At 38.4% G+C, this 13,357-nt stretch overlaps 1 protein-coding gene across 1 annotated transcript; it reads left to right on the forward strand.

Annotated features, from left to right (window-relative positions):
* Positions 1-1,829: 1,829 nt before the first annotated feature.
* Positions 1,830-12,400, forward strand: LOC142487605 (anterior gradient protein 2-A-like). The gene is made up of 8 exons (XM_075587201.1): positions 1,830-1,938; positions 3,144-3,269; positions 3,589-3,652; positions 5,262-5,314; positions 6,949-7,022; positions 8,490-8,553; positions 10,840-10,923; positions 12,130-12,400. The coding sequence occupies exons 2-8, from the start codon at positions 3,152-3,154 to the stop codon at positions 12,177-12,179; spliced, it is 507 nt and encodes a 168-aa protein (XP_075443316.1). The 5' UTR covers positions 1,830-1,938; positions 3,144-3,151; the 3' UTR covers positions 12,180-12,400.
* The last annotated feature ends 957 nt before the right edge of the window (positions 12,401-13,357 follow it).

A 13,357-nucleotide genomic window follows, 5' to 3' on the forward strand; every position in this document is an offset into this window, starting at 1 on the left:
CGCGGCTCAATCTTGGATTTTTGTTATCATTTACAATCCCATCTGAGCATTTCATAATCCGCTCGTGGATTTTTAGAATCCAATCTGCGGATTGCTGAATTCATAGATTGGATTCTAAAACTCCACCAGTATATTGTGGAATCCGCGGAATTCTGTAGATTGGTAAAATCCACCAGTAGATTGTATCCAATGGCATTTTTTTAAAATAATCCGCACGGATGGAAACGGGCACACCCTATCAACGGATTTATACCGCAGAACGGATTTTGCATAGAAAGCTCGGGAAATTCCACAAAACGAATTTTGACAGTTTTGCCCATCTCTACTTATCACCACTCAGTGGAGGCACAAGTGGAGCAAAGCTCAGGCATACAGTAGCTCATTGATACATAAAGTGACACAGAGCCAAAAGGACACAATCTGCAAAGCTCCAGTTTGTGACACTTGATGCACTCACCTTAGCTATTCCCAATTCAAAAACATTTGCTAAAAGTATATAAGAGCAATACAGGCAGACCCCGCATTAACGTACGCAATGGGACCGGAGCATGTATGTAAAGCGAAAATGTACTTAAAGTGAAGCACTACCTTTTCCCACTTATCGATGCATATACTGTACTGCAATCGTTATATACATGCATAACTGATGTAAATAACGCATTTGTAACAGGCTCTATAGTCTCCCTGCTTGCGCACAGCTTTGGTACAGGTAGGGAGCCGGTATTGCTGTTCAGGACGTGATGACAGGCGCATGCGTGAGCTGCCGTTTGCCTATTGGGCGATATGTACTTACTCGCGAGTGTACTTAAAGTGAGTGTACTTAAAGCGGGGTATGCCTGTATGTTATTCACATAGTGAGATCACAGTGAGCATATATATTTATGCAGTTAACAATGTTGACTTCAGACAAGGCAAAACATTGACTGATTATAAAAGTGATAAATGTATTGCCAGCTAAAGGTTAAAGCCAGTAGGGAATAGCCAGCAATATATTGAAGCTTGTTGTGAAATGTAAGGCTCTATATCAGAATCCCATTATAGTATGCATTTATTGAAGAATAAAATGAAAAGTACTGTACATTCCAAGATATTAATGGGTATCTTGTTTTTACAAGTATACATCACAAAAGTCTCTGCAAAATTATAAAAATATAAGAAATATAAAAATGGACTTCTAAAGCTCTTTTACAAAATCTGTTGCTAAGAAAACTAGTGATACAAGGAATAGTTACAGTAATAAAAGTAATAGAACTTACATGACAATTCCAGACATTCAAATAACAATACAAAATACAAGTATTTTAATGTGAAACACGTTTTAACCTTAATATAGTAACTTCTTTATAATGATATGATTGGTTTAAGTAAAAAAAAAAAATACCTGAGCTGAATATATGGTGTGTAAAAAAAACCATGGCATAAATGTGAAAAAGGTCAAACACATTTGAAAAGTTTGCCAAGGGTGTGCTGATTCCATTACAGGACAGATACTAAACTAGCTTTTGCATTGTAACTTTTACTTTATCATAGAAATTCATAGAGATTGCTTAGGGCGATGCCGGCATCCAATCACACAGGGACAGATCAGCCTTCAGGCAAATCACTATTTCCCATTTAAGCTTACCTGTACTTGGATTCGTGCCCAATTCCTCAAGAAATAAAGATACAATCAAGCGTTAGCTTAAAACTAGAGTTAATTGTAGCAAATGTTACATGATGATAATCACCAGTTTAGAGGGAGTGGAGTGTTTATTCATGGTTTAATAACAAGAACATTGTACAAATAAGACAGTGAAGGTATGTAACAGGACTATTTAAATTGTGATGTGGGGGGGTAGGGGCGGAGACCAAGTGTGCACAGGTGTATAAATACTGTAGATCTGAATTCCCAGAAGTTACTATCTACAGCTAAAACCCTTTCCTAACTTTGGAGAAAAGGTGAGTTGGCTGTCTACTATTTCAGCATTTGGTACTTGGGATTAGGTTACATAGGAAATAAACAATAAGGACACAAGAAAGAAGGAATTCCTTCATCTTTAGTCATTTATTGTCTGACACAGGTTCCACAAAGACGTTTTTATACTCTCTTGGCTGTGTTCATTCTGAATAACCAAGGAAACCGTTTCATTAGGTCTGTATTCTGTTTATGCAACAGGTGTTCATGGAAAGTCTGCCATCCTAAATAGCCTGTGAGCTTGCTATATCTGTACAAGATAGTAATGTATTTCTTCAACTAATTTTGCTTGTGCCTTATTATTTCTGCTTTACTCAAAGCACTTGAACGGGTTATTGTAGCACACATTGCCTGTTAATGCTATTGAAATGGCAGCTGCATGTTTGAAATAATACAGAATGGTAGTAATGCAATCTCTGCAGCACTGGAAGGATGAGGGGAGCATTGCACAACAACGCATAGAATTCTATTCCAACACTGCAGGGATGAAAACAATATAATGTAAACCTATACAATGTAGTGTTAGGATTGAGATGAACTGTAAATAATGATTATAGGTCAAGTACACAGCTCACTAAACACTTTCAAGTTTTAGTAATACTATGGAGCATTCATAAAGCTAATGTAAAAAGTGCTTCTAATTCATTTCTACCTGTATTTTACATTTTTTAAACACTACTAGAACTATTGAAATATATATGTATGGAAATCTGAATGTATACTTAAGTATGTATTATGACAGGCTAAGCAGTAAGCATAAAAAATGGTAATATTGTTTGACCAACTGTATAAAAAAAATACAGCTCAGTAATACACTTTAGACCACTTTGAAACAGTGGCTATTTCAAGTCTCCTTGCTGTAATAAAATACTTTACCAGTTTTATCAAAAAGAAACATTGCTGTTAATGGGGGTTTATTCTGTGATAAATCCCTGGTGGTTTTCCATAACTTTTTTTGGACCCGTTTTGTAACCAGGAAACTGATATTAGTTAACACTGGCATCCTGGCTACATTTAATTTGAAAAAAATGATATGTATGTTTTTTGAGTTGTATCATTTTGCAGTCCTACAAAGTATGCAATCGAAAATAGATTTCAAAGAGTAGTGAAGCCCTCCAGCCTTCTTTAGCTGGTATGGTGACTGATTATTGGAATTACTGTGTTGTTGCATTTGTGTGGTTTATTTCAGAACTCACCATGGAGAAAGTTCTCAAGACCGTGTTTCTCCTCCTGGTAGCTACCTCCTTCACTCTAGCCAAAGACGCCACAATAAAAGACAAAAAAGTCACAAAATCACCCCAAACACTCTCCAGAGGTAAAGTATTCCCACCCCCACCCTAGTTTCTATATTTCCCTATTTGTTATGCTCAGTACAAAAGAAACATACACGTAATTAGTCCTACCCTCCATTGGTTCTCGTCACCTCTCATGTACTGTATGTCCTAGTTATGTAAATTAATCTTCAGTCTCATCAATTTTAAATCTACTATTCAAAGTGCTCACTGCACCATTATGTCTTCTTATATGGATCAGTCCAGCAGTTTGCTGAGTTTTCCAACGTTCTTTGCTTGCTATCTGTAGAGCATTGTCCACACCTACATTGTTAAATAATTGACTGTGGTATCTTGTTGCAGGGTGGGGTGATAACCTCAACTGGGTTCAGACGTACGAGGAAGCTTTGTTCCAATCCAAGAATTCGTAAGCACTTTGCAGATTTTTTTTTGTATCAAGCGAATCAGGGGTGCCATCTAGTGTAGTATTGTGTGTATTTTAAACAGAGTTCAAGTGTTTGGGAAATGCTTACCAGCTAAAAATGGACTACTTGATGCAAACAATACATTAAACTTTCAAAGTAAATTAAAAAGAAACATTTGGGTGCAGGATACACTATAAATCCCAGAGGAAGGCAACTTGTAAAAAAAATGTGTGTGTGTATATATGTATGTATATATATGATGTGCTTCCTAGATATGTGTGTAATAAGATAAGGTGGTTATACCCAGTATAAAAAAGAATAAATAAAAAGGGCCACGTGTGAATGTGCCCAAAAAATTATAAAATAGCCTAAAGAGTGCAAGACATATTAAACTTTAACAATTATAATGCAGACAATAAAATATATTCAAACCGAACGACGAAAAGCTGTGAAATAGTCCAATGTCAGATATGATGGTGAATCCAGACAGGAGCAGGCTGCAGCTTCAGTAGTGGTGTTGTCACATTAAGAATACCTAAAAAGAAAAAGAAGCGCAAGCTCCATAGCGTGATACTGTATGGGAAATGTAATGATGTATAAAAAATAAAAAAGCAGGTCTCTTGGATTTGCACTCACAAGAGGACAAATATAAACAGCATTTATGAGATACAATCTCAAAAGTGGTGACGTCACTATTAGGGTATACAGCAGTCCGTTCCCAGCAGGAAAATAGTCACCAGTCTGATGTATAGTGGAAGTAGGAGGGCATGCACACTGCCAGTGACACAATAACTGGGAGGCACCTGGGAGCTCAACTGTAGAGAATTGCAAACACGGCCCTGAACAACTCCTCACCCACCAGACACCAGCGGTGCTGTGCTCAAGGAGCTCCCTGCTTTCCCCTGGCAAAGGGACTGCTGTATACCCTGATAGTGATGTCACCACTATTGAGATTTTATCTCATACATGCTGTTCATATTTGTCCTCTTGTGAGTGCAAGTCCAAGAGACCTCCTTTTTATACATCATTACATTTCCCATACAGTATCACGCTATAGGGGTTATATATATATAAGTTCTTCAGTATTAGGTGATACCTTTATTATTGGACTAACAATTTATGTCATAGGACATAAATTGTTAGTCCAATAAAAAAGGTATCACCTAATACTGAAGAACTCATTTATTCTGCACTATCGCAACTGGACTAACACGGCTATTTTCTGCTATATATATATATAATGTATGTGTATATACACACACACACACACACACACACACACACACACACACACACTTTTTTTCTATGTCTCTAGTAACAACCTATATTGTGTATATATAGGTGGATATATACAGTCATGTTTAAGAGCCCTTACTGCAGTACTTTTACTGCAAATGTCCAGGCCTCAAACTGATAGTTTTCTAAGCCTATACAGTACATACCTACTGTATGAACCACATGCCAGCTTCTGTGTAAGAGACATGTGGAGAAACACACAAAATGCTTAGAAGTTGCTGGAGTGTAATCGTTTCAGTTTCAGATAAGCATTTAAGTACAAAAGGGGTTAATTAGCATTTAAAGTATTTAAAACATATCTGTTTTTTCCCTCAGACACAAACCCTTAATGGTTATTAACCACAGAGATGACTGTCCCCACTCTCAAGGTAACGTAATCTCTAAATGTTTATGTAAAGGTCTAAAAATGCCATTTGGTGCAGAAAATACTATGCACGTTTGAACATTCTCATTTCTCATTTACAGATAAAATATGAATATAATAAATTAGAGGCTATTTAAAATCACATATATACACACTACGATTAATCTAGGATTGGAATAGGATAACATACAATTACATAATATAAATCTATATATAAATATTTTTTTTATAATATCGAGAAATTATATGTTTTGGATCAATTTCATTTGTTATACTGTATTTACAAAAAAAAGGTTTGGAAGGTAAAATGGGTTAAAGAAAATAAAAGCAGGATGTGATACCACCCCTGTACCAATATAAAAAATATACATTTGTTAATGTAAGTGAGCTTTTAAGGTTGTAAAAGGTGTGTATACACACACACGAACACTGTACTTAAAGATATTGTACCACATGTGCAATGTTGATGCTGAATGTGTAAATATTTTCACAGTGCACAATGTTTATTCAAATCCACATTTTTAACCATAAAAAAATCTGTTTCTGCGCAGTGTTTTAATGAAGGAAACAGTAAATACACTTATTTTTAGTATAAAAGCATATTGTCATGTGACAGTCATGAGTTTTGAATAAACATAGACAGAGATGTACAAAGCATTTGCACACAATTGCATGGACTTGTGGCTAGAAACCAACAACCCTGGTTATGTAATTCTCACAACAACTTTAGCCCAAAGTTTACAACTTATAGGAAAATATTTGCCAATGTTGGCTAAAATTGTCAACATGTCTATATATTCTACATTGCATTTAAACCAAACACTAGAGATGAGTAAATGTTGTCAAATTTGCTTTGCATAGTTTTTGCTAATTTTTCTTTAATTTGGAGTTTCTGTAAAACTGTACAAAGCAAATGTGAACACCTCTACTAAATACTGTTGCATGAAATATTTACAAAGCAAAATGATGTTATGCTAGATTTAAAACCTACACATAGTATAATAATAGCTATTCTTGTATAGCGATGCTAGTTTTTACAGAGACATTTGGCAGGCACAGGTCCCTGCCCCGTGGAGCATACAATCTATATTTTGGTGCCTGAGGCACAGGGAGATAAAGTGACTTGCCCAAGGTTACAAGGAGCCGACACCAGGAATTGAACCAGGTTCCCCTGCTTCAAACTCAGTGCCAGTCAGTGTCTTTACTCAATGAGCCAGTATACAAGAAAGCCATTGCACAGCGAGTAAAAACACATACAGTAGGATATACTTACACAATATCATAATATAGTAACTTAAGTTGTCTATGAAAAACTGGGTTCAACCAGCATAGTAACATAGGGCAATTAGCATTGTAATAGGTCACTGCAATTGGTATAGGACAGGAGTAGCCAATGCCAGTCCTCACGAGCTACCAAGAGGTTAGGTTTTCAGGATATCCCTGCTTCAGCACAGGTGGCTTCGATTGAGCAACCTGTGCTGAAGCAGGGATATCCTGAAAACCTGACCTGTTTGTAGCTCTTGAGGTCTGGAGTTAGCTATCCGTGGTATGGGGTAATTTGCACAATACATGTATTTATATACATGGCCATACAAATAACACAGATATTATTTTTAACAATGAGATTTTCGTTTCTAGCTCTCAAGAAAGCATTTTCCGAACACCCAGGCATCCAGGCAATTGCAGACAAGTTTGTACTTCTTAATGTTATTGTAAGTAATCCTAGTAACTATTGGTACTTTTTTTAAAGTAATTTTTATTGAGTCATTTCAAAAATATGTTAAAAACTGACATGAATGCCATACAACATACACAATGATGCTTGAGCCTAATTCTGGGCGATATCCCTGTCATTTGTAAGACCTGACTGTGTGTCAATGGAGTTTGCAAGTTGCTAAGTTGCAAACCTGGAATAAGCATTAGCACGAACGTTATCAAAGAAAAAAATATAATAGAAAGCAATGGGACTTTGTCAAACCCGGGGTTAAAAACAATTATCTGTTTCCCCCTCCCCCCCCCCCCCCCCCAGTTTTACAGTCTGCAGAATCTGATAATTGACGACCTTCATTTTATTACTGGCAGTGTCTTGTGTATGGCAGTGTCCAAACAGGGGTGTAATTGATGTCGATTTTGAGTTTACCCCCCAGCCTATCAATAAAAAGTAATACATGCTGTGGATTAGGATTGGCGGAGCAGTATTTCTGATAGCAGTTTGGACTGGGTTTTTTTTTTTACCACCAGGTGGAGATGCATTTAAAAGCAGGGCAGACTTCACAGGTTACTTCATTTCACCCACAGTGTGGTCATACAGTACAAGCACTACCATCATTAAAAACAAAACCATTTGGGTGTTCTCGATTATTTCTGATTTTACTTAATCTCCAAAAGATGAATGGCCTAACTGGATTTAATGTGTGGTAAATAAATTAGAAAACGAATTTCTTGTCAAATATAAATATCAGAAAACATATACGAATGTGCAGCTTTAAATCATGTTGGTGTCTAACTAATAATAATCACTTCATTTAATATGAAACAAATATGACATGTTTATATAGTATATCTGTGGGATGGACACCTGACAAAACCATCCCAGCTTGCATGTATGGACGTATTATTCCAGTTTTTTCACTGTTTAAGAAACAGAGTTAGATATATGGAAGAAGAAGTATAATTGCTTTTAAGTGTGGAAGTATTTGAAGGTTCAGAAAATCTGCTGCTGTTTATACCCGCCAGCAAACCTGCCTAAGCCATGACTAAGTAAACCTCTATGTGTTGTGAGGATTATCATTTGGGGAGTGGTTATTTGCTATGATATGAGGTGTTAGGAGAGGAGTTATTTGACACTAATTTGCCTATTCACCCCAATGCTTTATTTGTGCTATTTGTCTCCATTAATAGTGTGTAACTTTGTATCCCTAAAAAAACCTATCCAATTTGAAATAAAAACGATGCTTAATATTACGCTCAAGGACAGATTACCTGATACATAGGCCGTGAATCACACAGCTGTGCGGCAGGAAATCGCGCCCGATCGTGCGGTAACTGCCATTGAATTGATCGGGCGCAATGTTCAGCATTGCTGATTCATGACTCCTGCCATAGTGTTAATACAGTATGCGTGAAAGAATGTGCCAGCCTTAAATTACTCAAATTATTGTTTCTTATGTCTGTTTCAGTATGACCCTACAGATAAGAATCTGTTACTCGATGGCCAGTATGTTCCCAAAATCGTCTTTGTGGGTAAGTTACTAGTATTCGGCAATAATGAACATATTTAGGGCCTCAATGTCTATAGGAAAAGCAAGAAAATTACCCTATTTCCTCGATTCTAAGATTCTAAGGATTCTATTTCCTCGATTCTTGATTTAATAAAAAAAAATTGGGGGGAACAAACCCCCTATATTAAATGTGCAGATTTTTTTTTTTTAAACTAGCAGACAGTAGCATACATTTATCTACACTAGAGAGGGGCAGACATAGAATGGGGAGAGAGAGAGAGAAGGTATCGGGTGAGCAGAGAGAGAATTGATGGATGGGGGGGAAGGAGTGAATGGGGGGGAAGGAGAGAATGGGGGAATGGAGGGAGGAAGAGAATGGAGGGCAGGGGGGGAGGAAGAGAATGGAGGGCAGGGGGGAGGGAGACAGTGGAGGGCAGGGGGGGGACAGACAGTGGAGGGCAGGGGGGGAGACAGACAATGGAGGGCAGTGGGGGAGGGAGACAATGGAGGGCAGGGGGGAAGGAGACAATGGAGGGAAGGGGGAGGGAGACAATGGAGGGAAGGGGGGGAGGGAGACAAGGGAGGGAAGGGGGGAGGGAGACAATGGCGGGAAGGGGGAGGGAGACAATGGAGGGAAGGGGGGAGGGAGACAATGGAGGGAAGGGGGAGGGAGACAATGGCGGGAAGGGGGAGGGAAACAATGGAGGGAAGGGGGAGGGAGACAATAAAGGGAGACACACACAGAGAGACACATACACACACAGAAAGACACATACACACACACACAGACTGACAGAGACACACACAGAGACAGGGCAGGGGGTCGAAGGGCGTGTGGGGCTGGCAGCCGAAACTGTGAGTATCAGAGGGGGGGCAGAGTGTTGGTGGTGGCAGCCACAGCTGTGAGTAGCAGAGGAGGGGGGTGACGGGCTCGTGGGGCTGGAAGCTGTGAATAGCAGGAGGGGGAGCGGAGTAGCGGGGGGGGGGGAAGCGGGCAGCTCGTGGTGCCGCTACAGCCGCGGGTCGCAGAGGGGTGGGGGGAGGGCTCCTGGGGCCGACAGCCACAGCTGTGAGTCAGGCAGTTCATGTTGCCTCCGCCGCACCGCTGTGAGTAGCAGAGGAGTGGCGGGCAGATGGCTCGTGTGCCGCCGCCGCACCACTGTGGGCCGCAGAGGTGGGTGGGCTCGTGGTGCTGGCAGCCGCACTGCTGAAATCATCTATGCCAGCACTTCAACCCAGCAAGCAACATCAACTGAGAGTCACAGGGGGAGAGCGGGCGGGGGGCCGTGGTTCAAGCACCGGCTACCGCGCCTTTTGGTAAAACGCTGAAAGCTGCAGCGCCCTCCTTCTGCAGCGCCCCCTAGCAGTTTTTTTTTTTTTGTACTTCGATTCTAAGACGCATTCCTATTTCAGACATGTGAAATTGGGGAAAAAAAGTGCGTCTTAGAATCGAGGAAATACGGTAATAAAAAAGGAAATATTCAATGTTACATCAAGATGCAGGTTTTTTTTTAAGCAACGGCATGCATTTGTGTTTGTGTTTTTCCTTAAGTGACACATAATTAATTGAAACCCAAACTAGAAATGTTATCAATCTGATAATGATGCTTATCTATGTTAACATCATACATATATAACGCTATGTAAGTTGCTTTGAGGTTCTATGGACACATCGATTTCACATTTAGTAACTCTCCTCTTTCTTACTTTCATATCCATTATATGAATTTATTCCATTTAACACAACACCTCCCTCCCACACACACTGTTTATTCTTTCAACATTTTGAGAACTGTGGAATCTTTCAAAATATATAGCAACTCGGGATACCTTTAAAAATGTAGTAAGACTAAGAACCCAACTATTATATGTATGTGGAATACTATTGCTGTGGTACAACATATAATTTAGAACATTATGGTATAATATTTAATACCACTTCTCAAATATCAAATAAAAAGTATAGCAAACAATAAATGATTGAGTCTTGAATAGTAAAATATCCTCCATTACCAAATGTTTCTCTGGGAACCCCTGATAACCTCCTGTGGATCACCAGGGTTCCGCAGAACACGGGTTAAAAGACACTAATACTCCATTTGAATGGGTCATAAGGTGTCTTCCGACATCAGAAGGGGTCTTATGGCATAACACAGCTTAATAAACATGTGCCTCTTTTTATGCAACTATTATAAACCATTCCTACAGTAGGAAAATATATATACACACACTACAAATTATCCTAATCCGTTTCCGGTCAGTGTATTATTTTACAGAATAATAAACAACATTTTTGTCTTCCTCACAGATCCTTCCCTGGTAGTTAGAGCAGATATTCCTGGAAAATATTCAAACCACCGCTACACATATGAGCCAACAGACATTGATTTGTGTAAGTGTTACATGTGCATCTTAAAATGAACATTTCTATCAGAATTGTATTTACTAATTGCAGAATAATTTCATAGACAAGATATACAATGTGTACACATACTGTAAATGGTCATAACCTGCTAATGTCTCTGGTTATTAAAGAGTTCGTTTTGACTTCATTGTGTGTCTGAAATGATATGTAGTTAAATTCCACAGGATGCTTGTAATAATTGCCTGGGTTTAAACATACTGTAATGTGTGTACATCTAACAATATTTCAACATTGTTTCTCTGCTTGGTTTTCCCTACCTTCAGCATTAACAACATTTTCCTAATGTTTCTCTTAATATCAAGCTGGACCAATGTCCAGATTATATATTTTTTAAAAGCAGCAGTATTTGCAGCAAAATCCATACTATTTTCTATTCTACTTGCCCATCAAAATTGCTTCAGTTATTAAATTAAAAAGACAATGCCATTTGTGAATCATTACATTATGGAACCAATGTTATTTTTTGGGTGACTCTCTACACGCATGTACAGTAGTACGGTGCATTTATTTCCACTCATCGGGAACCCAGGTAGTTGTCTACCAGCCATATAAAAAGTCTAAGTGGAATACATGCATCAAGTTTGTGATGTATTTTTTCGTTTTTGACATATATGAAATAGAGCACATCCACACAAGCGGACACCTACAGATGTAGCCAGACTTACGGACCTTGGCTGCCGGGCTGTAGTGCAGCCGCGTGCGATCACAGCCCCGAAAACAGAAAGGGGCCTGGGAGGATTAACGCTGTGTGGATCCCTGCTTCTGAATGGGACAACCGGAGCATTAATCCTACCAAGCCAGCCACCAGCCTGTAACAGCTGCGTGGCGGAGTCCCAGAGACTTTATGCAAAATAATAACCTAGAGTACTGCAGTTGGGGGTCATATTTTCTGATGAGCCTGCCTTTAACAAGTATTCTGTAACTATGACCTGGATTTCTAATGGCATTGTTTACATGACGCAATAAGGAAAAATAAATTATAGTCACTTTATTTACAACCTGGTGTATGCTCCCATTTATCAACCTGTAAGCTAAACATGATTGTTAAATGTCATTGTGCATAGATTACTCTATATATTGCAACTTTCCCAAAGGTCTTTTGATGTGTGTTAACATATAATAAACATTTACATTGTATTCACGGATTTACATTGCTTTTCTTTTTGCTTTTAGTGTATGAAAACATGAAGAAAGCCATGAAACTGCTGAAGACTGAATTGTAAATTACCTCATTCAACATAGAAGACTTTTATAGATGGATTTAATATTCATATTGTTGATGTGTATGCAGGAGTAATATTATGTTCCTAAACTAACAATATAAAATTAGTGGTGTATTAAGGAAATAATTGTTTTTTTTTTAAAATATGTGCCATGTGCTTTAACTGAAAGCAAATGGGGTTTTTTTTTTTTAAATAAATCTACTTGAGGGTATTTATAAATATGTTGTTCATCTGTTTTAATCAATATGTTTTAGATTACATGGTAAATGCTACACTTTTGTTAGGGTTAGCAGGGAATGTATCTTCCACGTTTCAAAATAGACAGAATTCACACTGCCATATTGGATATTGTAACCGTAAATGAATAATTTATGCTGTGCATAAAATGCATACACACCAGCAGAATTTGGTGCGTCATTGATTCATTTATGTCTACTGAGCTCGATCAATAGATAGGGCAGATTAAACTATAGGAGTTCTGGTTATTGACTAATTCAAATATCTCAGCAGTATCAATAGTTTCATAGATACAATTTATATACAAGCTTTTTAAGACCTCACAAAATTATTTTTCAGATATACTTTCATATGTATAATGAAATATATTGGGCCAATACAAGATATAACAATAACTTATCCTGGACCGATATCACCCCTAGAACTCTGTACCACCTAGTGACAATCCTTTACTCTGCTTAAAGAGTAATCCCTTTTAGGACCAATGTCTATTAATGACAGTGATATGTTTAAAGGGTTACATGTGGGTCATTTGTGCCTCTTTTACTAAAATCTGATATTTACAAGTACTGTACAGGCGTACCCCACATTAACGTACGCAATGGGACTGGAGCATGTATGTAAAGTGAAAATGTACTTAAAGTGAAGCACTACCTTTTTCCCACTTATCGATGCATGTACTGTACTGCAATCGTCATATACGTGCATAACTGATGTAAATAACGCATTTGTAACAGGCTCTATAGTCTCCCCGCTTGCGCACACCTTCGGTACAGGTAGGGAGCCGGTGTTGCTGTTCAGGACGTGCTGACTGGCGCATGCGTGAGCTGCCGTTTGCCTATTGAGCGAGATGTACTTACTCGCGAGTGTACTTAAAGTGAGTGTACTTAAACCGGGGTATGCCTGTATACAAGTATTTTAAAATCATTTGTAAACATGGT

This window comes from Ascaphus truei, chromosome 2 (genome assembly GCF_040206685.1).
Source record: "Ascaphus truei isolate aAscTru1 chromosome 2, aAscTru1.hap1, whole genome shotgun sequence".
In the NCBI taxonomy this organism is placed as follows: Eukaryota; Metazoa; Chordata; class Amphibia; order Anura; family Ascaphidae; genus Ascaphus; species Ascaphus truei.